Source organism: Ptychodera flava, chromosome 13, assembly GCF_041260155.1.
Source record: "Ptychodera flava strain L36383 chromosome 13, AS_Pfla_20210202, whole genome shotgun sequence".
Lineage (NCBI taxonomy): Eukaryota > Metazoa > Hemichordata > Enteropneusta > Ptychoderidae > Ptychodera > Ptychodera flava.
Genome location: NC_091940.1, coordinates 10,959,870 through 10,982,868, shown reverse-complemented (window position 1 = coordinate 10,982,868; position 22,999 = coordinate 10,959,870). Strand labels below are relative to the sequence as shown.

At 37.1% G+C, this 22,999-nt stretch overlaps 1 protein-coding gene across 1 annotated transcript in view; it reads right to left on the bottom strand.

Moving 5' to 3' along the window:
* The window catches only part of LOC139147401 (uncharacterized), a 39,836-nt gene extending 31,532 nt beyond the window's left edge, over positions 1–8,304 (bottom strand). Inside the window, exons 1-8 of the mRNA XM_070718493.1 lie at positions 8,162–8,304; positions 7,758–7,816; positions 4,365–4,451; positions 3,701–3,799; positions 2,551–2,670; positions 2,064–2,166; positions 1,313–1,437; positions 689–860 (exon numbers count right to left, since the gene is read on the bottom strand). Coding sequence (XP_070574594.1) covers positions 689–860; positions 1,313–1,437; positions 2,064–2,166; positions 2,551–2,670; positions 3,701–3,799; positions 4,365–4,451; positions 7,758–7,816; positions 8,162–8,231 — 835 coding nt within the window. The 5' untranslated portion in view covers positions 8,232–8,304. The remainder of the gene's footprint in view (positions 1–688; positions 861–1,312; positions 1,438–2,063; positions 2,167–2,550; positions 2,671–3,700; positions 3,800–4,364; positions 4,452–7,757; positions 7,817–8,161) is intronic.
* Between the last annotated feature and the right edge of the window lie 14,695 nt (positions 8,305–22,999).

Sequence of the window (22,999 nt, the reverse complement as noted above, 5' to 3'; positions counted from 1 at the left end):
TGTTTAAGTACTTTTAAATTCGTAATAGGTAAATTTTGAACAAAAATATCATCAAACATAAAGAATCGTTAGCATAGACTTGATTTACTACAAAGCCGATGTTGACAGCTATAATTCTTATGATAAATATTTACTTTTGTTCAAAGGAGTGTTATCGTCGGTTTCCACATACGATACATGACAGTATAGAGGACAAATAGGGGAATTTATCGTGCTAGTCAGTTTATTTGAATCGTACAGATAAATTTTATAACTTACGAAGACTATTTGAAATTTAATGGGTAATTATCTTTAAGTTACCCTTTCGACGAATTCTTATCAAAAGAATGCATCCATTAGATCGACATATACTGCCAAAATGCTTTTTATCGACTTTACGTCTCGTATAATATTACCGGTTTGGAAAACGCTCTAGAGGGATAAATGATTGAACTGAAAAGGTCAATTCGCTGTTAACTACAAATGCCGGGATTTATTTTTTCTGACATATGGTGATGTACTGTGACGAACAAATTTCCAAAATTAACTTTCACCAAATAAGACATTGACGCATCTCCAATTATGAAGACTTTGTGAGTTTAGTGATATTTTAAAAAAACAATATTCGACTGTTAGCAATAATAACTGAAATGAAATGGTATTCCATGAAATGGAGGCATAGGCAATGTTGTAAACAGATTAAGCTCACCATGACTGACCACTTTGAAATCAACTTTAATAATGCCAAATGCTTCGACAGGAGAGTCAGTAGATAGACGTACATCAAAAGGTGCACTGGTAGAGCTTTCCTGGATCGAAAATTCCCCGAGACAATCAGAGCGCACCAACGTACTCTGAGCAAATCTCTCAGGGAACGTATTCTGGGGAAAGCAGACAAGCGTAAGTGATATAATTTCATTCTCTCTTAACCCAATACATATTATGGCGAGTAGAAAGGTTAATATCTTTTTTGATATTATCTCTCTCTCTCTCTCTCTCTCTCTCTCTCTCTCTCTCTCTCTCTCTCTCTCTTCTATAATGTCATGACGTCTTTGTTTTTGTCATTGTAAGGTTTTTGACAGATATCCGTTGACTTATTTATGATCTAAAATAAATTTTGCTTATTTTATGAATCAAAATCTCTTTTGTTATTACAATATCGAGGCGTGACTAGATATTTTTACTCAAATTTACCTCTTATATATATATGTATATGTCATTTGTTGGAGTTTGCATACAACGAAATCACTTTTCTGTATTCAATTATCAATATTTTTACTATAGTAGATTTAAATCACAGCAGTAGACGGCAATCCCTAAAAATGTTACGTACCCTGCCACTGTAGAACTTCAGTTTAGGTTCTCGAAGTGGTGGTCCCTCTAGTTGGCTGAGTGTGTATGGTATATCGCAAATGGCTGATAACGGGAAAACTACATCAATGAAGACGTCGATGCCACCTTATAAAATTAAAATATGTTAACATGATTAGTTGTTGAGTATGATCACACACACTATAGCTTTAGCTAGGGTTAGGGTTGCCGATGTTTGCCATTAGATGTTACATCATCGAATGGGAAACATTTTAGACTTGTCTACAGCACGACTGTGACAACAAACGGCTGATATGGACATGTGCAATTAGCTGAGTCTTGTATTGTACTTCAGTGAAATTTCAAATTTGATTTGAAATTGCTACAGTTCTTTAATGGTCAATAATGATAAACTATTGATAGTTTTTTCAGGCTTTCTTGTTTGATGATGAGAGGGTAACTTAGATTTCACAGCTTTGAACATTGCGTGAGTGCTAATAAAATGCTCTTGTGTATCAGTTATGTATATTGGTATAATAATTTCCAAGTGACGATATTTAATGTTTTGCCATTTATGGTTTTCTAAGCTCGACACATTTTTCCTTGCATTATATAATACCAAGAGTGATTCCGCTCATTTTTCAATTTATTTTAAATTATAACAGTACTTTATTCAAATAAACTCATAATTGCTATTCTTTATTGAATTTCTTATCGATATATGATTGCGTATTCAATAGATCATTATTAATGATAGATTAAAATTTACTTACAGTGGGCATTGTCAGTGTTTGATTCCCGAATTGTGTCTCTTAATTTAATGCTTGCTATCACTTCGCGAATAACCGCCTGCACATCGAACAAGGAATAATCAATCTGCAAAGGAATTATTGCGAAATTAATGTGATTTTTAAAACCTGATTTCCTGCTTCAAATAATTAAAAATAACGATGTTAAAAATGTTAATCCTTTCAATGTTTATTTTAAGACTTTTGAAATATACATCCTATTTCGGCTACCACTGTAATGCAAAAATGGATAATAATTACCACAGGTATTTGTAAGAAAGGGGCCCAGTCAGAGATCTTGCAAGTAAGACACTTGCTATTGCTTGGCCGGGTATTAATCTAGATGTGACCAAGGAAGATTTGGAAGATCGTATTGTACGAATGATTGAGTAAATAGGTTTTATCCAATTTTCACTGATAAAAAATTATCAATGTTGTTGTTCAGCGCAAAGCACAATAAACAACCACCTACAGGATTTTTAGGAAGACCTGTGTAAACTGGAGTTTCACACGTTGAGTTGTAAAATGGTGGCCAATCGCTTTCTTCTAGCAGAGTCACCGTCAAAGTCGCCTCATTAACGCTTATAGTGTCCTGTTACAGATATAGTCAACAGAAAATGGCAGTTGAAAATTCTTGGTTGTTTCTCATTTGGTATGGTAGGTCCTGCAGGACACTATAAATGTTGGTCAAGCAGATACCCCTTAAACAGGAAAGACATGTAGATTACTTCCACAAGGGCGTGGGTGGAAAAAAATTTGCTGTTCAGCATAGATATCTTAATCCGGAAGACATATGTGTGCACCAAAGGCACATGCACACATATCCAACTAATATATATATTTTTAGCTCTGCACTTTCATTTATATGGTAAGGACGTACGATTCAATCCCAAGGTTGTGTTGAAATTTGATTAATAAAATTTGCTTTTGTGGCGACAATTTTGGTTTCAAAATGTTGCCACCAAAACAAATATTATTTATCAAATATAGTACCCACTACAAATAGAATGGTACGTCCCAACCAAATAAATGATATTGTACAGCTAAATATCTTTTTAGTTTCTGAAGATTGCAGGATGCATGAACTTAAACAACAGATATTATTACTTTGTACTTGAAGACAGACAGACAGATAGATAGATAGATAGATAGATAGATAGATAGATAGATAGATAGATAGATAGGTATTATCGATCATTTTGTTGAATGGTTGCCATATCATCTTGTAGACATTATCATATGACAAACTCTGGTATAACTCCAACATTTTCTGTTGGAAAGACTCGACCCCTCTTCAATGGCAACCTTCAATAAACTTATATCCGACTCCTTATTACAGCTCCGGCAAACGCTTTTTAGCTGTATATTTCTGAAGACAAGTAGACCCCTTGACTAATATTTACGTGTCTACATGCTTTCATGTTTCACTCTTTGTCATGAAACACAAGTACACCAAGAAGGTAAATAAATAATTTACGAAATCGGATAGGTGCATTTCGTGGAAAGATACCGCGACGACTGTATGAAAGTTAACAGTACATGCAAAAAATGAAGATATACGTAGTTATTGGCCTTACATTGATGCTAAAAGTGCAGTATTATGAGTTGATATATTTCCTTACCGTGAATGAAACATGTAGCTTGTAATGAGTTTCAATATCATAGTCTAAAAAGCCACGTGTGACCAGCATGCCGTTGGGCCGCATTTCAAATCTGTCGTCCTACGAAAAGAAATTAATGAATATGTCTATACGTATTGTCAAATGAAAACGAAAAGTCACTGTCGGTGATTAACATAGTAAATAACCTATTCCATTCCTTACAGTAACTTCATTACAGGAATGTAAACGGCAACTCTGTGTTTAGGGGCTGATACATGTACCTAGAGATTTTAAAATATAATTTTAAATTCAAACGTACACTACATAAATGATACATTTATTCACCCATTCACCAGTCTATGTTGTTTGTTTATCAGTTTAAAATATCTGTGATTAATGCGGCTAAAAGAAAACCTGCAAATTTCCGTATATAGGTAAAATGGCATGCTGTCGAGTTTGGCTGATTTTGTTTTTGTTCCTTTCAATTGATCGTGCGGCAAGTTTCTGTTCCATATTTCATTTTCCAATTTCTGTTCAACATTTGAAATAATTCAAGTATGCAAGACCAAACATAGTGTATGAGGCATTTTCCGCAATTTTTTTTTATAACTCGTGAATACTAATTATCGAGATTCGACTGGTCTACTTTCTCATGAAAATATTCAAGTCATTTTCGTGTGTTTACCTTGTTTCCTGACAGAATATGAAATGAATATACGTCATTTCCCAGAGTGTCCTGAAAATTAAACACTTTCTTTCCTGGCCTTGAACTCTACAAGCCAGACAGAGAAAAAATACTGTTATGCATCATATTTTTAAAAATATTTTACCAATTTTGTGCCCCTTAGACCTAAACCATAGTTAGGAAAGGGGCAAAAATCTAAAGGCGATTTATGGTTGAAAGATTTGTCGGTACTGTAATACGTAAAATGTCTCTTTTTATTAGAGTGTAAATACTTTGTAACCTACCTGACATTTAATGGCGAAGATTAAACAATAAAACGTAGGGAACCACGCTAAACAAGGTGCGTAATCAATGCTAATATTCGCACTAAACATTTGTACTCCTCATTTTGGAATCGTAAATGCAATTTTCAACTTTCGAAGTCAACGTTTTGGATTCGTATATCCCATTTTCATCTTTCGATATCTCATTTTTGATAACTCCCATTTTTGACTAACTCAGAGGTCCCCTAGAACACTAGCAAGCGAACACAAGGTTACGAATAGTCAAATGCGTTTACCAATATATAGTAAAATGCCACTTTCAAACATCTAATGTGTCATTTTACATCAAGTTATTCATCACTTTGTTAGGGAGTCCCAAACACGTGGTGGCACTGAAGTTACTTTGAACGTGGACGACGTCGAGTTATTTAGTTGCCACGTAATGAGCAGTTTGTCCAGGCCGCTACATGAACTTGACCAGCCTGACAGATGAAATGTGTTACATAGGAGTTAGAGTCTTACTGGATATTTGTCACAGTTAAATGCTATCGGAATGTGTGGTGAGCGTGTCGTTCAGCTCGTGCAAGTGTTTCCGGTGCAGTGCCGTTTTTATGCCTTGCCGATCTTATCCCCGCGCATGTGCGAACAATCCAACTTGCTACTGAACCTGAAGCCACTTTCTGTCTGAGAGTTGTTTTTCATTGTCTTTCGTGGTACATGATTCGCATTTTTTATTTTACGGTCAGTTAGAATGCATCTGTAAGCTACTACCGGAAAAATTTTTCGATGCTGCCCTTAAATAATTTTTTTCATAACGGAATATCTATTTTGAGCGATTAAAAGTGTCATAAACATTTATATGCACTTAACTTTAAAACAAAAATAAACGGAAATTGCACTCACACTTTTTGAGAAGGTACAAGTTTCGATCAGACGTATCGCAAAGTTGTCAAAGGAAGCACTGAAAACTGATTTCCGAAAGGGTGCTTAAATTTCCTTTCATATATCCTTCTTTATAAAATGACAACGAAGTGACTCCAGACGGGTTGCTAATTAGGTAGGCTTTCCTCTTGTATATGGGCCGCGTCAAGCATAAACCTACTGGATGGTAATGGATACAATGTTGCATAATTTTAGTTCAAAAAATTGTTTTACGGTTGCACGACCACCGCGAACCTGTCGGCGATAAGATCATGTTTTCGTTCCTTTTCTCTAAATCCTCTTTTAATTAAAACATTTTCGGTAAGAATTATACCTAAATTGAATACTACCGGGGTGCGCTGAAATGCAGTCCCTATAACATAGTTTATAGAGTGTTTCTATAACAATATTCGTCAGAGGATTCATATTCGCGGCTACTTCTTGTCCTTGAACCTAAAACGGTGCCAAAGAGACATTTTCTGTGTTCCACAAAATTTATTCAACTCAAGATCTAGAATACATTTATCATGATATCACTGAGTAATTAGTAAATTCTGTCTAGAAATGGGTAAGAAGTTCCGCCCTGTATACATCTTGAAATTGATTACTGAAATTAAGTATAATCACCAGTTTCGAAAGTAATGTAAATTCTGCATGATATTTTTCACATGGTTTATATTCCATTTACTAAGGTTCATGTTTTCTTCAGAAAAGGCCTTGTTCGAAATAACATTAAAGTTTTCTAACCACTATACTTTGCGCATGATTTTGAAAAGACGGCTCGAATATTTTTCTGGAATATTTTTGAATAGAACCGAAAATACTTCAGTTTGGTAGAAATGTACACCATCTCTCTAAACATGGACGTTTCAAATAGGATTTTACATATTTACATGTTTTGACATATACTATGAGTCTGACATAGTGGTGTCCGATAGGGTTGGAACACTGAAAATGAATCAGTCATCATGGGCCCATGAACGGACTTTCATTTTTTCAAACCTTTTATCATTTCTTAAAACTATAACGTATTATAATACAAACTAAAAATTCAACAGTATATACCACCGCATATACATTAGCAACAGAACCGGATCGGCAGCTGCCAGTCTAATCCCGGCGAAGGATGTGCGGGGATAAGATCGACAGGGGATAAAAACTGCACTGCGCCGGTCCACATTTTCGTGGACCCTTTACAGCATCACACAGGAATAACCCGAGAAATCCGATAACGTCATGTGACGTACTATGACGCATTCTGACGTAGATGGCCAAGAAGGAAAAACATGGTAAGCTATGCTAAAGCAACTTAGGGATGCCTACACAAATACACAAATACTGTACTGAAGACCGCTAAGGAAAAACGTCGGTGGTGGGACTTCGAATGGGAGTTCGAACATTGTGGATATATAGAAAGTGCGATGTACGAATCCAAAATGGGAGTTCGAAAGTTGAAAATTGCGTTTACGAATCCAAAATGTTGAGTCCGAAAGTTGAAAATTGCGTTTACGAATCCAAAATGGGAGTTCGAAAGTTGAAAATTGCGTTTACGAATCCAAAATGTTGAGTCCGAAAGTTGAAAATTGCGTTTATAAATCCAAAATGGGGAGGACAAATCCAAGACGGATCCTTGATTACGCGCCATACTAAACCGTTATGCATATAGCAAATACATTCAATGGGAATCATGTTGACTGCACGACAAACGCAGGTCATTGATATCTTCTCACTTCACCCGTTTTCATTTCTCACTCGCACGAATTTTTTAATTTTGATGGCCATTTCTGTTTACATGCAAAGATCGCGTTTAGCCTTCGTCTGAGCAATGCATATATTACAACAGTATATGTCCTTCAAAATAACTGTATCGAAAATCAAACGATAGAGTTCATTGAAAATCTATGCCCACGGTTACAAAAAGATTAAACTGAAGTATTTTTCGAGCGTACCGCCAGGAAATAAGCACTCGTTATTTTCTCGCTGACGATGCAGGGACCTCCAACTGGGTCCCCAAAACTAAAATGGACGCAATGCCGGATTTCACAAAGCAATATCTGTTTTCACTTCCACATAGATAATCAGATAATGTAACCTAAGGCTTCCGAAACCAAACTAATCTTTAGGAGCATAGGTCAAAGAGATATAAATCCACGTTACTTCAACCTGCCTCTGTAGTTAAAGATACACGAATATTTTTGAAATTACTTACTTCCTGTATGTTGACGGTGAAGTTGAGAGGAGTATCGTATTCATAAGGCTTCGAGCAGGCTTCGGTGTGTGTGTGTATGTGTGTTTGTGAGAGAGAGAGAGAGAGAGAGAGAGAGAGAGAGAGAGAGAGAGAGAGAGATTTGTGAGCTAAGGTACAGAAAAGAAATTTGGATATCAATATATCAAAATTGTTAACGTGATTATGCCACATGTACCTTAATTCTGTATAAAATTCGAACTCATACCGCACCACCCATTCACTCAGCGGAGTCACTCAAATATAGTCATCGGTTGCATTCTGTGAGCCAAGTTGACCCTGAAGTAGAATTACACGCTGAATGACGACCTTTGATAACTATTATGGAGCCAATATTAGTGAGTGAGGCACGCTTCACACATACTTACCTCCGATGAATAACCTGATAAGAAAAAATACACATAAAACACGCCACACTTCTTGTCGGACCGTCTTCATAATGGACCTTTCATAACGGCGTATGCTTGGTTTGGCTTCTACCAAATTCAAATGAGGATACTATCCGCACCGTACACCTGAAAGTAGGTGCATAACATGTGACCAGATGCAACAGAAACTGGAATTTCCAGCTATATGTCACTTCTACACACAATAGCTGTTCAAAAGTCAACGGGACGCGTGTGTTTAATACAATACTTGTCATTCTTTTCCATAGTAACTTTGCTGTACAAGAATTTAAAGACGCTTGACAGCAGGAAAGTAGAAACCAATAATTACCGAAAATGCTAAATCAATGAAGTAATTAGAATTTTAAAACTCGTTTAACAACATGTGATTGGTTATTCACGCACGACTCGGTCTTTTAAAAGCATGTAGTGGTGTTGTTAGATAATTGCAACATACAAAATGGAATTATATTACCATGCCCTGTCCATTGTGTTTTAATTGGTCGAGCTGGACCATGTGACTGCCCACAAATACACAGTAATAGTTTGTTTTCATGCCCGCGAATACGAATAATATCATAAACAGAGTAATTTTACGGCTAAAACGAAAATAGTGATTTGTACAAAGATCATAATCAATCACAAAATAAAATGGACTTGTGGGCCAAGTTTAGACGCTAACACGATTGGAAATATTTTGGGATAATAGGATATTGTAGTAATATTGGTTTATTCAGTAAATTTAAGCTCATCTACTCTTCTGTTTTTGTAATTCACATGTTTTTAAGGGTAATCTGTAATATAGCTGAAAGTTACAATATTTTTATTTTATTTATTTTTAAATAAATAAAATAAAAATATTGTAACTTTCAGCTATAGGGTACCCGACATTTTTGATAAATTTGCACAATAAATAGATTTCTACCATTTCAAAATGACAGATCCTATTGTTTTCTTTGAAATTGTCATTATTGTTTTGTCCATTCCCAAGTTTTGGTAATTTGAGAAAATAGAGGGTCATGTCCAAGGTGGCCTTGAATAATAGAGGGTCATGTCCAAGGTGGCCCTGAAAAATAGAGGGTCATGGCCAAGGTGGCCCTGAAAAATAGAGGGTCATGTTCAAGGTGGCCTTGAAAAAATAGAGGGTCATGTTCAAGGTGGCCTTGAAAAATAGAGGGTCATGTCCAAGGTTGCCTTGAAAAATAGAGGGTCATGTTCAAGGTGTATGGAACGCCATAGCTGTCATAAATGCATTTTAAGCATATTATCTTTTCCAATTTCAGAACATGATTCGCATTTTCATAATATGCTAGGCATTACTCCCACGTCACTATGCATTGAGATGAACATTTTGACATTTACAATAACGTTATTGGCATTCAATAAATCATGTTAGGCATTTGCAATACGTTTGTACGCATCCAGTTAATCATGCTAGGCATAACTCTTACGGCATTAAGCATTGAGATGGTCATGTAAGGCATTTGCAATGACGTACGTTATTCGCATTCTGACAGTTAATCATGTTAAGCATTTGCAAAAACATCATTCGCATTTAGTTGATTATGTTTGGCATTTTAAGCAACATCATTTGCATTTAGTTAATCATGATAGGCATTCACAATAGCTTTGTAGGCATTCAGTTATTTATATTGGCATTTCATAAATGTTACAGAAAATTTAGTTGACTGTTAAATGCATTCAGTTTGTTATTTTAGGCATTTCAAACACTGATATAACCATTTTTTAAAGATTGTAAGCATTATATTACTGTTATATCCTTGTGACTGATTTTCGAGGCATTTATTTGGTCATTTACGAACATTTAACAATTTAATAGGCTTTTAATTAATTATTTTACCACTTTACAAACGTTGGAGTCATGTAAGTAATGATTTTAAGAATCAGCGAGATTTTTAAGGCGTTTCATCTATTATGACAGGTATTTTTAATAATGTAAAAGTTACTATAGACACTTCGCCATTTATCTTAGGCATTAGCAATACAGGCCTTGGCAATAGCTTTGCATACAAGTATGACATCATGGTTGGTATTTTTAACATTCCGTTGAAGTATCTTTTTCAAGGAGGGATGACGTCTAACCTCAAATGATTCTATAAAATTTCCGAGTGACCTCTGAACCCAAATGAGTCATTCGCGTAAATAAATGATCAGATCAACTAACAAAACGTATAAATATCTTCTTTTAGGCTTTCACATGGTGACACTTTACTTTAAGTTTGCGTAGCTGGAGACCCATTGTGCCAACTCCCAGTCGCATGAGTTGGCCCTCACTCATAGATGGAACAAGCGTTGGATCGATTCGCTCAGCTTCAAAATTCGAAGCCAAAGTACTGAGAGACATTTGTTCAAGGATTCGTTTCATGGCCATGGCGAAAAGTTCGAGCTAAATGCGTACAATATCACGCGAATGCCCGTTGGAGACGATAGCAGTAAAAGTGCGCAGAATTCGCGGGAGCGCGGAGCGCTCCGTTGATTCGGACCTATTGCGCGACTCGGAGTTGACAACAGCGCCCTCACAAATGGGCTCTACGTACAATGATGAAAATGCCTAAGACGATGAGCTGAATGACTTTGACTGTATTGTGCAAGCCTACTATTGACATGGTAATGAGTTGGTCAATCTAAAATAACAGAACAGCGCCCGCACAGTACGTTCAGGGTAATGTGAATGACGAATACTGCAATGTCAGTGGATTTAACGATAAAACCAATATAAAATAAATGATGCTAAATGCTTTCGTGTGAAGATATTGAGCAAATAAGCCGTATTTAAAGACGCCCATTGGTTATAAATACCGGATTACATGAAAGGACGCTCATTATGCAAAGAGACGCCGTGCGAGTAGCTTGAACTTAGAGCTCCAAAGATTGTGGGTTTTGCGTGTTTTTTAAGAAAATTTATGAAATACGATTGCTCTACAGCAGGGTAAATACCTGATCAATACATAACGACTCCATATTTTCTAAACCGATAAGTTTTCGGGACAATTTTAGTGAGTAATTGTGCGTGGCCAGTGAGAACGTCGACCCAGGGGACGCCGATTGGGATTTGAATACCACTGTCAATCAACCCTTGTGCAAAGTAAGACACGAGTCAGCTGGATGTGTACCTAATGTCAATTAGCATTCGCCATCTGCTAATGGTGACTAAAAATAAATAAAATATGTGTCAAGATTTCCAGCATCGAAAGACGTGCGCAATAGTTTCTTCACAGTTCTGCAACTTTTTTACATACCCGCCGCATTTCTAGAGATAAAAAACTCGATCAGACGACATTCAAGTCGATTACATCTTGATAAGCGTGGACACGGTCCCTCAACAAAACGTGCCGTGAAGACGAAAATGTATTATCGATTTCTCTAAAGCTGGAAAGTTCGATGGCCCTGTAAAGGGCCGGCCGTTTGGTTTGGTTTTGTGGCTTGTACCGTACACCAACGATGGCAAATGTGTATGGTACGCCGGGCAAATTTGGATAATACGATCGGACGACAGAAGTCACGCAAAATAGCATATCAATTTTTTCTTGTGACGAGTACGTCATCAGCCTGCATCAGATGCTGTTTTTGGGCCAAAAATCGCTCATCACACCAAGCGTGTGTCCGGTCAAGAATATCCCAATACTTCCGACAGAGTCGGAGCCCGGGAGTCGGAGTCAGATCATTGTCAAACTCATGATGCTAAACTCAGAATGACAAATCAAGAAATGTTCAATACCCCGGCACAGAGGTGTGAAGCGGTACGGTATCCGTGTATAGTTTCCAATTATGGAGTGTCGTTTGTACCTCCATGAGTCTACTAATAAACCATAGGCCCCCGAGAAAAACGAGGGTCTACCGTCTATGAATAAACCAAATGTTTATTTGACAATGGAGCTAAAAAAGGACTATTTGACTTCCTCTGTTTCGTTCCGTCATCACTTCGAGCGAACGTATCCACGTGAGCAAGTGCCATCGATACCAGTTCCGCTGCATATCGATCGAAGTTCATTACGTCTTAGAAATTTACGAGATTTCCTGTCCGAGTTTTCAAAATGCATCTGATTTTTGTACTTTTTTGGTTCCAATGCAAACGAAGTCTCGCAAAACAAACTGGCAAATAATGTAATACACGATAATCTGGACTTGTTTTCTGACTTCCGACCGTCATCTTGGCCTCATAAAAGTTGTACGTTGGCTGGTTGAGTACGTCGGGGTCACGGTTCAGTCTTCAGAAAATACTCATTTTATATTATTTCGACATCGATGTGTCCCAATTTAATAAAACATTAGTTCTAAGAATTTGAGAGATTCGAACGATGCAGATCGTGTCTTTTTGCATCATATATACCAGTATATTGACTTGTAATTTTGTGGATCGAGGCATGGCATAGACAGTAGAGGGGGCAAGATGACCGAGGACACTGTCGCATCCGGCGCCAAGCGACACGCTGCTGGAATCGGTGAAATCTGTAACTCGAACGCACCAAGTATGGTGACTTCTTCTCTAACTGCTCTCTAACCGCAGATAAGATCTTTAAATCTCGCCTTACACCCCCTTGGTCAATGGAAAGACCTCATGCCAAAATGTACGTACTCTGACGTGCTCGTCGACGCTCGACGTGAATTTATGTTTGTAAATCTACTAATATAGCGGCGTTTGACGCAAAACAATGAAAACGATACCGTGTTGACAGGGTGGAGTACCCACTAATGCGCTAACCTGGGATTGAGAACGGCGGCTGTAAGTGCCAAGACAAAACACAAAATTCGCAACTGTTGGAAAATAACTATAATACTATTTGAATTAACTAGCTTATATCAGTTTCGTAAAGACTGATAAATGCCATGAAACAATTAACTAAAATAAGTGACACGATTTATAGAATGAGGAACCCATTATAAAGAATCACTGAAATTATATATAACAAGGCAGTATTGCTGAAGGCAATGAGTACTTGGGCCGTGATAGAGTAATTTTGAGGACAATATATACTACTATTCAAATATGGTCTTGAATTTCCTCCTGTCAATTAGGCATTTGATTAACTGGTTGTTAAACGAAGCAATGGCATGACAACGGCAAAATATGTCCCGCAACTTTTGTGGAGTTTGAGGTAGGGGTTCTTTATTTATAGTGGAAATTGCTTAAACTCCTTAAATATTCAAATTACGTATACAGCAAATTTCTTTTGTTCTCGATGGTAGATGTCTAATAAATATTTGTATGTGCACAAATAAGATGGTGTTTGTTTAACTATATTTGGTGGAGATTTCAGAATCCGATCGTGACCACCCCCTCACAAAGTCTAATGGTGCGTCCCTAATTGAATTGTTCTGGGAAGCAAACTCAACATTACAGGATTTTATTAGAGCCAGTTATAGGGCCTGAGAGGTAACTGCAAAATTTAACCAACCTCAAGTTAACATTTAATTTTCGCAGATATTCATTGCATTCAACATCTGTATCCTACTCGGTCGAAAGACAAGGGAAATCTTCTCATTCCTAAATATACCACTAATATAGGACAGTGCTCAATAAAACACTCTGGTGTTACACTCTGGAACCAAATCCCAGAAAGTATAAGATCTTTGAGATCTTAGTTAAAAGTTAAAAAGAGACCTGAAACGTCATCTCTTGTTTATCTGACAGGTTTCTTCTCTCTCATGTATATTTTCTACGACAAAGTTTTATAATTTATGTACTTACATTGACATAGAATTTATTTCAAATATCGAGGATAGGTCACAATGTTCAACATGACGCCCTATGGCAAAATGATAGATTCAGCAATTGTGAATGGTAGGGGGCTGGACTCGATTAGTATGATACTATTTTCTAGTCCCTACCCAATTTACTAATCCTTATGTGTCTGTATTTTTCTTTTTCTTTTCTGTTCTATTGGGAAATAAAATATCCTTATCCTTATCCTTATCCTTATCCTATCTATAATTTTGCTTATGGCAGAATAGGCGAAACAAAGAAAAGATTTGTTTTAATTCTGCCATTTTCCAAAGCTTGCCATACTATTTGAAAAAAGGGTATAAATGGAGTGGATTCCTGTCCCATCCTGAAGTAGGTTGGACCATGTTGTATTTGTAAAGATCGAAAGATTGCACGTGCACCATTTTTGGTGTTTATCATAATTGTATGGCAGTACTGTGGCCATATTCGGGAAGAGAACTGGTTGCCTTACAGAAATCTATCCTTGTAGTTCAACTCAATGGATAATTATACTTGAATAAACATCGCAGAGTAAGAACATTTCCATGAACTAACTTTAATATAATAATAAAATCAAAAAATTGTGCAAAATTTGCATCAACTTAATGAGTGCTTGATATAACCTACTAATCTATAGTAGACAAACTTTTGAACTGCTAATCAAGTGTCAAACATAGCACCAGAAATCGAAGCACAATCTGGAAACCTTTTTGAAAATAACACAACTTGCGAGTTTTTTCCTGAGGTAACATTAAAAACACAAATGAATCAACTATATTATCAAACAACATGTGCAATTATTACACGTAACTCTCTTGACAATTGGGTTTGGAAAAAATACAAGATTTATCCACTAAACGAGTGGTAACCTACACATGTATGAAACTATTGAACACGTTTATCAAACATTCATTATCTATACAAGTATCTATCTATCTATACTTATTTATTGGCATAAACGTATATTTAAGGTAAAAGGTCATCGAGGTCACATGACATTTTGTCAAAAAATTCTACCCTATAGTTATCCCTATATACCAAAAATCGGACATCCAGCTCTATTGGCTTGCTCAGAATTAGATATGTGCATAATTAATGAAGAACAATATGTGGCGTCATAAGGTGTCCCATCAGACCAAATATGAAGGGTGTAGCACTTGTGGTTACTGAGTTGTGGACAAATATGTATATTTGAGGTCAAAGGTCATTGAGGTCACGTGACGTTTTGTCAAACAAATTATATTGTTAACTTATCCCTATATACCAAAAATCAGACTTCTAGCTCTATTGGCTCGCTCAAAATTAGATATGCGCATAATTAATGAGGTACAATATATGGTGTCATAAGGTGTCCTATCATACCAAATATGAAGGGTGTAGCACTTGTGGTTACTGAGTTGTGGACATATATGTATATTTGAGGTCAAAGGTCATTGAGGTCACGTGACGTTTTGTCAAACAAATTATATTAACTTATCCTATATACCAAAAATCAGACCTCTAGCTCTATTGGCTCGCTCAAAATAAGATATGCGCATAATTAATGAGGTACAATATGTGGTGTCATAAGGTGTCCCATCATACCAAATATGAAGGGTGTAGCACTTGTGGTTACTGAGTTGTGGACAAATATATATATTTGAGGTCAAAGGTCATTGAGGTCACGTGACATGTTGTCAAAATAATTGTATTGCTAAGTTATTCCTATATACCAAAAATCAGACCTCTAGCTCTATTGGCTCGCTCAAAATAAGATATGCGCATAATTAATGAGGTACAATATATGGTGTCATAAGGTGTCCAAACATACCAAATATGAAGAGTGTAGCACTTGTGGTTACTGAGTTGTGGACAAATATGTATATTTGAGGTCAAAGGTCATTGAGGTCACGTGACGTTTTGTCAAACAAATTATATTGTTAACTTATCCCTGTATACCAAAAATCAGACCTCTAGCTCTATTGGTTCGCTCAAAATTAGATATGCGCATAATTAATGGGGTACAATATGTGGCGTCATAAGGTGTCCCATCATACCAAATATGAAAGGTTTAGCACTTGTGGTTACTGAGTTATGGACAATAATGTATATTTGAGGTCAAAGGTCACCAAGGTCACATGATATTTTGTGAAATCTTCGTGAACCGATGGACTCACTGATGGACTCACGGACGGATATGACCCAATCTATAAGCCCCCAGGACTTTATCCGTGGGGACAAAAAACTGTGTCACTGCATCCTTTAGGCAATATGAATACGATGAGAAACTAAATTTTTATTTTTCTTGGCCTTATACATGGGAGTCAATGGAGAACTGCCTTATACATGGGAGTCTATGGAGGTGTAAACTAAAAAGTCCTCTAACACGGCCAAATTCGATCGCATTGTGAAACAAATCGACGTGCATCTGTATGGGGTTGGGTACTGTTCTTGTGCAAAGTTTGAAAGAAATTGACCAGGGCATGTCTGAGATATCTGCGTGAACGGACGGACGGACGGACTGACATGACCAAACCTATAACTCCCCCAGGACTTCGTCCGTGGGCACTAAAAACAACGCAACAGTTATTACAGCTACACCGGCGGTAGGTTCATATCCAGAGCCCCGTACGGTCTGCCGCCGTCGCTTGAAAACAATCTCATAAACCTGGCCATGGGCAACTGTGTATGGGCAGCTGGATACTTGACTTCCCGGAGAAGGCGAGCTGTCACGTTCAAGCTCAGGATTATTTGTCGATCAAATTTCAGTAAATTTACCTTACCTAGATGAAATTGTCTATGGGCTGAAATTTCGCCGAAGTTTGACAAAATTACATCGATTTTTCAGGTTCATATCCGACATTTTTGAGTTTTGAGTGCAGACAGAAATAAGTTTTGAGGCAACATGGCTGCGACCCCATGTTGACCCCTAGCCCTAGCGTACGATGTGCAACAGCTAACACACAGCATCGTACGCAGCGAGAGAGTTGCCGACATCGACGGTTATTTACGAGAAGTGAATAAAAGACTGTCATTTTTGGAAGCGATCGAGTAGCTGAGGTAGGCTGGGATACGACTTGGGCCCAAGAACGCTGAATTTCGGCAGTAATTTGGCTTTTTACGTCAAGTCCCAAAATGGATTTGAAGTCACCGACCCTACGTACGGGTCTTTGCAGGGCTGTGGTGAGCGGGGCGATTAGCATGATTAGCTGTAGCGGAACACACTAGCATCGTACGCAGGGCTAGTTGACCCCAAGTGAAAATGTGTTCGCGATCAAATCTTCCTATATTTTTTTCAGAATTTTCGACAAAATCATTGCTTCTTACATCTTTTGTAAAATATAAAATACTAAAATAAAAATGCAATGTGCCATGTCTCCAGATTTCTAAAATATCGTTCGTTGACCGTTCGACGGAATACTCATTTCGCAAACTTGTGACGCAGTTGAAATTCAATACTGACCGCCAAATAATCTTAATGAGACGAGATCATTCTATACATCCTCCACATTATCCAACCATTCGCGTTAGAGTTCAGCTCGCTTACAGTATCATAATAATCTTCGGCCTTCTTTTAGATCGACCCTAATCTCTCCCATTTAGGAAATAAATACACAAGCTACCTTGACAAAACTTCGTGCACCGTATCCAGGACCAAACGCACTACAAATCTGTCTTGACGTCATCATCTCCTTACATGGTAATCGGCATACCGTATTTTTTAGCAAAGGAGACACAGAATACGTCGGAGTATTCAGTTTCAAAACGTATTACATTGTGTGATGTTGTCAAAAAAAGGTAATGTTACTGCAGTGGTATAAATTACAAAACACAAAAGTTCAAATCAGTTTATTTTGGACTGGCTTTACCCAACATTTCATATTGTTTCTTATGCCAGATTTGACCACGTGCTTACTGGCGACCCCTTTACATGCAAATTTTGTGTCAAATGGTGTGTTCTCCTGGAAAAACAAACGTACGATTTCTAAATGAAGGAGGCGAAATTTGCCCTCAAAACTCGAAACCACCCCTTTACGGGGTGTACCTAGCTATTTTGAACGAGCTTCTCGAATCTGCAGCTCTATTTCGAAATGGTGGTCTGGTTTTCTCAGCTCAAGGATAAGTGTTCTCCATCGCTGTGGGCATTACTATTCTCAACTGGGGGTACAGTTTCCAGTCGTAATGTTTTTCATTGTGTCCGGGATATAAAACATTTCCTTTTCTCACTTTTACTGTGATTAACGTAAGTCCATATTTTGTCAGCGATTAAACATGTTTAAAGTTTAAATGTTAAATTCTGGTCTCGAGCCCTCTTGTTCGACCAAACTGAAATTACCCCTCCCACTTTGGCTCGTCCAGTGGGTGTAGCAAGGGTCGTGCCATCGCCTATGAAACGGAGGGTGCATTAATTGTTGCATTTCGATGCACATTTTGATTATATTCAGAAGATTTGTGGGCAAAAACTCAGATAGAGAAGCATTAATATTCAGATCTCACTTATTCAAGACTGGCTGAGAGCAGCACTTCCATTCAGTTAACATCATTACGCCATTTATTATGCCAAGAAAGATGAAGCCAAGACATTTTACCCTCCCTGGTCTCAGCCAGAAATGGTTATACCTTACAGTTTTTTCCCACGGAATGAAAACAAATGTACTTGGGCTGAGGCCCAAGTACAACAAGTGCCTGCAAAATAACAAGCACAAAGTCACTAAAAAAACACCAGATTAGTAAATATGAAGAGAATTAAATGACGTCGTGTTTGTCTAAATTGATATAATACATGCTTAGAATACTACACAACACTTAAGCCAAATGTGAGTAAAGATTTGCATATAGAGATGAATGCCTATGACGATGCCTTTAGTGCCTTGATATGTAATTGGAAATGCAACACATAATCCGCTAAATATCACAGTAAAGTTGCAAACACCTTAAATATTTCATTAAATGCCCATAGTATAACAGTATTGCAAATGCCGAAAGTGAACAATCGAGTGCCTTCAACAATCACCTTAATTGTCTATAACATTGTTTGAAATGCCTAACACGATCATTTAAATGTCAGTAATGTTATTGCGAATGCCTAAAATGATAATTTCAATGCCTATAACATTGTTTGAAATGCCTTACACGATCAGTTGAATGTCAGTAATGTTATTGCGAATGCCTAAAATGATATTTATTTCAATGCCTATAGCATTGTTTGAAATGCCTTACACGATCAGTTGAATGTCAGTAATGTTATTGCAAATGCCTAAAATGATAATTTCAATGCTATAACATTGTTTGAAATGCCTTACACGATCAGTTGAATGTCAGTAATGTTATTGCAAATGCCTAAAATGATAATTTCAATGCCTATAACATTGTTTGAAATGCCTTACACGATCAGTTGAATGTCAGTAATGTTATTGCAAATGCCTAAAATGATAATCTCAATGCAGAGTGACGTGAGAGTAATGCCTAACATGTTCTAAAAATGCGAAACAAGTTCTGAAAATGGGAAAGAGAATATTTTAAAATGCATTTATGATAGCTACGGCGTTCCATAAAGGTGGCCTTGAAAATATAAGGTAGTGTTGTCATGAACAATTTTTAGACATTTTCAACTTTTGAATTTCAAAATATCTTTTTAATACAAATATTTCACCAGCTACTTGAACTCCTTGTATTTTTTAAGTAGATAGAATAAAAAAATACAATTTTAACTATTTAACTTTGCCTTATTGAGGTACTAACATCAAAAGTATGAAATACCTTAGTTTTCTGAACATCTACCACACAATGAAAATGACAGTTTAGCAAAATAGGAGAGTTTACAATGTTCTATCAGCAGTCAAACAAAGTAGTTGTTATAACTGTTCGAAAAATCGCAATTTGAAAACCGTGATATATCAAAAACAGGTAAAGGATCAAAATTTATGATAAGTACAGTTTGCAAATTTTTTTTATTTCACTGTATTTACATTTGCAAAAAAAGCAAATTTGACTAGATTTAGTAAAAAACAGTTAACTTAACTTTGTTGCTAAGTAGATTGAACAAAATTAAGAAATTTACCTTAGTCTGTAGCAACACAATATCTTTGTCACTTACCTTCAAAATGAGCTTTTCGCGATCACGAACACTAAAAGAGTGATACTTTTTCCGGATGCAATCATTGGTCATGGAGCGAGGGTCACGCTCACCAAAACTTGCCAGCGCCTTCATGTGTTGGTGACAAAATCATTGACTGCGACGGCCATCCACAGGCGGCCCAATCACTATTAATAAAGCTTATTTTGAGTTTTTCTAAGTTTTCTCTGTCACTGTCAGTCCCTCTCCTTTTCTTCATGCTCTGACTGATCGTAGTAAATAAAATAAATGACTATATAGCCTAACCTAGCCTCTTGACTCTTTATTTATTTTACACCCCATTACAAGGATGTTTATCTCTCATATACACATCTTCTAAGCCTAATTAATTAGTCAACACGACTAATTATGCTAATCCGTGGACTTATCAAGGTTGGTCTACATTGGAAAGATAGAGATGTAAATGAAAAAGGAGCTTTAGTAACCTTTCCTATCTTTCGCGATGTTGACTAACTTGTAAAATCCCTGATAACTCCACGGATTAACATAATTAGTCATGTTGACTAATTAATTACAAGATTTGTGTATATGAGAGATAAACGTCCTTGTAATGGGGTGTAAAATAAAGAGTCAAGAGGCTAGGTTAGGCTATAAAGTAATTTCTTTTTATTTACTACGATCAGTCAGAGCATGAAGAAACAGAAGAACTGATAGAGAAAACTGAGAAAAACTCAATAATAAGCTTATTGATAGTGTTTGGGCCGCCTGTGGCCCATCTAGGAGAGAAACGATTGAATGCGACGCAGACTTTGAATGCGGAGACATATGTGAGAGAAAAAACATTGAATGCGACGCAGACTTTGAATGCAGAGACATATGTAAGAGAAAAAAATTAAATGCGACGCAGACTTTGAATGCTGAGATATATGTGAGAGAAAAAACATTGAATGCGACGCAGACTTTGAATGCGGAGACATAAAATTATGTGAGAGAAAAACAATTGAATGCGACGCAGACTTTGAATGCGGAGATATATGTGAGAGAAAAACAATTGAATGCGACGCAAACTTTGAATGCGGAGACATATGTGAGAGAAAAAACATTGAATGCGACGCAGACTTAGAATGCGGAGACATAAAATTATGTGAGAGAAAAACAATTGAATGCGATGCAGACTTTGAATGCGGAGAAATATGTGAGAGAAAAAACATTGAATGCGACGCAGACTTTGAATGCGGAGACATAAAATTATGTGAGAGAGAAAAAATTGAATGCGGCGCAGACTTTGAATGCGGAGACATATGTGAGAGAAAAACAATTGAATGCGACGCAGACTTTAAATGCGGAGAACAGGTAGTTTTGGGCCACCGTACTATAGACTAATAACGAGTGCCTAACAATGTGTGCGCATGTGTATAATGGCGTCACTTCTGTTCGTGTACATCCTGTTCCGTTCAGCAGAGTACCTTTTTAAATTGATTCCTCCTACCTTCGCTTTATATGGATAACTTTTTCAAGTATAGACACACATCGCCATTAAAACGATCTGTCACCACCAGTTTTCCGCGATGCCTTTCTCGTTCATAAGCCCTCCCGTTGCTGAACATTATTTTAATGTTGCAACTGAGTCCTTTTAGCACGTTGTTATCTGCGGTCGCATACTTAAGTTAGGCGGTGCTCTCGAAAAAAAGACCATTTCGCTAGCCTTATTGAAAATGTTTAGGTTGTTTCTTGCCGATTCCCCTCTTGAAGATTTCCAGACACTCAATGACAAAAACCTACGTACCTTCGCCCCAAGAGTAACTTCGTCCAAAAATAATTTCGTCCATCCCCTCCCACAAGTAACAGAAAGTAAACAGCTCCACTTGTCGAAAACTTGTTGTTTGTTGACTGCAATATGAGAAGCATTTTCGATGACAGACAACGTAACTCAATAATCGACAACCAACTCCGACCAGCCAGTTAGCTGAGGAGATTATTTTGCACGGGAAAGCACGACATCACGTGGGCTTCGGATCAGTCCAATAACACTGCGTTTTGCAAATTGTTGCTACAGAAATGAAATGGCAAACTCTTTCAACGGTGTCTTTAATGAGCACTTTATACCAATCGAACGATGTTAAATCCTTTAATCATGTTTTCTGTAGTCATGTATTATTCTTTTACTGGTTCCATGATGCAGTGCGCGTCAGGGTATACAAAGCGTACGTTACGCATAGAACTTTTTAGCCGTAGGGTACACGCAGGGTATGTTACTCATAAATTTCTATGGCAGATTACACCATGACCTGTATATTTTCGTCACTGATGGTTAGAATATACACGAGGCATTATTTTGCATTGCAAATTTGTGTCATTCTTCCATAACAATCCGTTGTACAACACAAATCAATATTTTTTCGTTGTTTTCAGTGTATATATACGTTGTTTGATATAGTCACTGCGCATGCATTGTGCGATGACCGGGAAAAGGTCTATTACTAAAAGGACACGCCCTTGCGTAGCTGTAGACGGACACGACCGTGGGTTTGCGGATTATGTAAAGGCAGGATGTTCACGATAATCTATGATAAATAAATAATAAGGTATATTTTGTTTTTTGCCTAGAAAATCACGACATAAAATATCCGCGCATCGGATTGCATGTGCCCCCATCTTTAATCCCTTGTATATGTAGTAGTATTTCGGTTAATGTTGAGCACAAACATTGCATGGCATTGCTCTTTATATGTGTGTTTTTTTCAAAGTAAAATCTCTGGAGTAATGATATTTGAATCATGAGCTAACATCCTATTGACGATATACGTGGGAGTATTCGCGTAAACCACGTGATGCTTCCTAGACTCATCATCTTTGAGAGGGACGTGTAACGTACTATTGAACTTTCCCCTATATATGTTTATTTTCCCGCCAATTCATGAATCTCTAGGAAGAACTGCTTTTACACATTTTTTGTGTAATTTGAGTAACGCGCGATAACACACAGTTCGCTTCCAAAACTGCATACGAGGGGTGCGTGACAAAAAAACAGAATAAAACA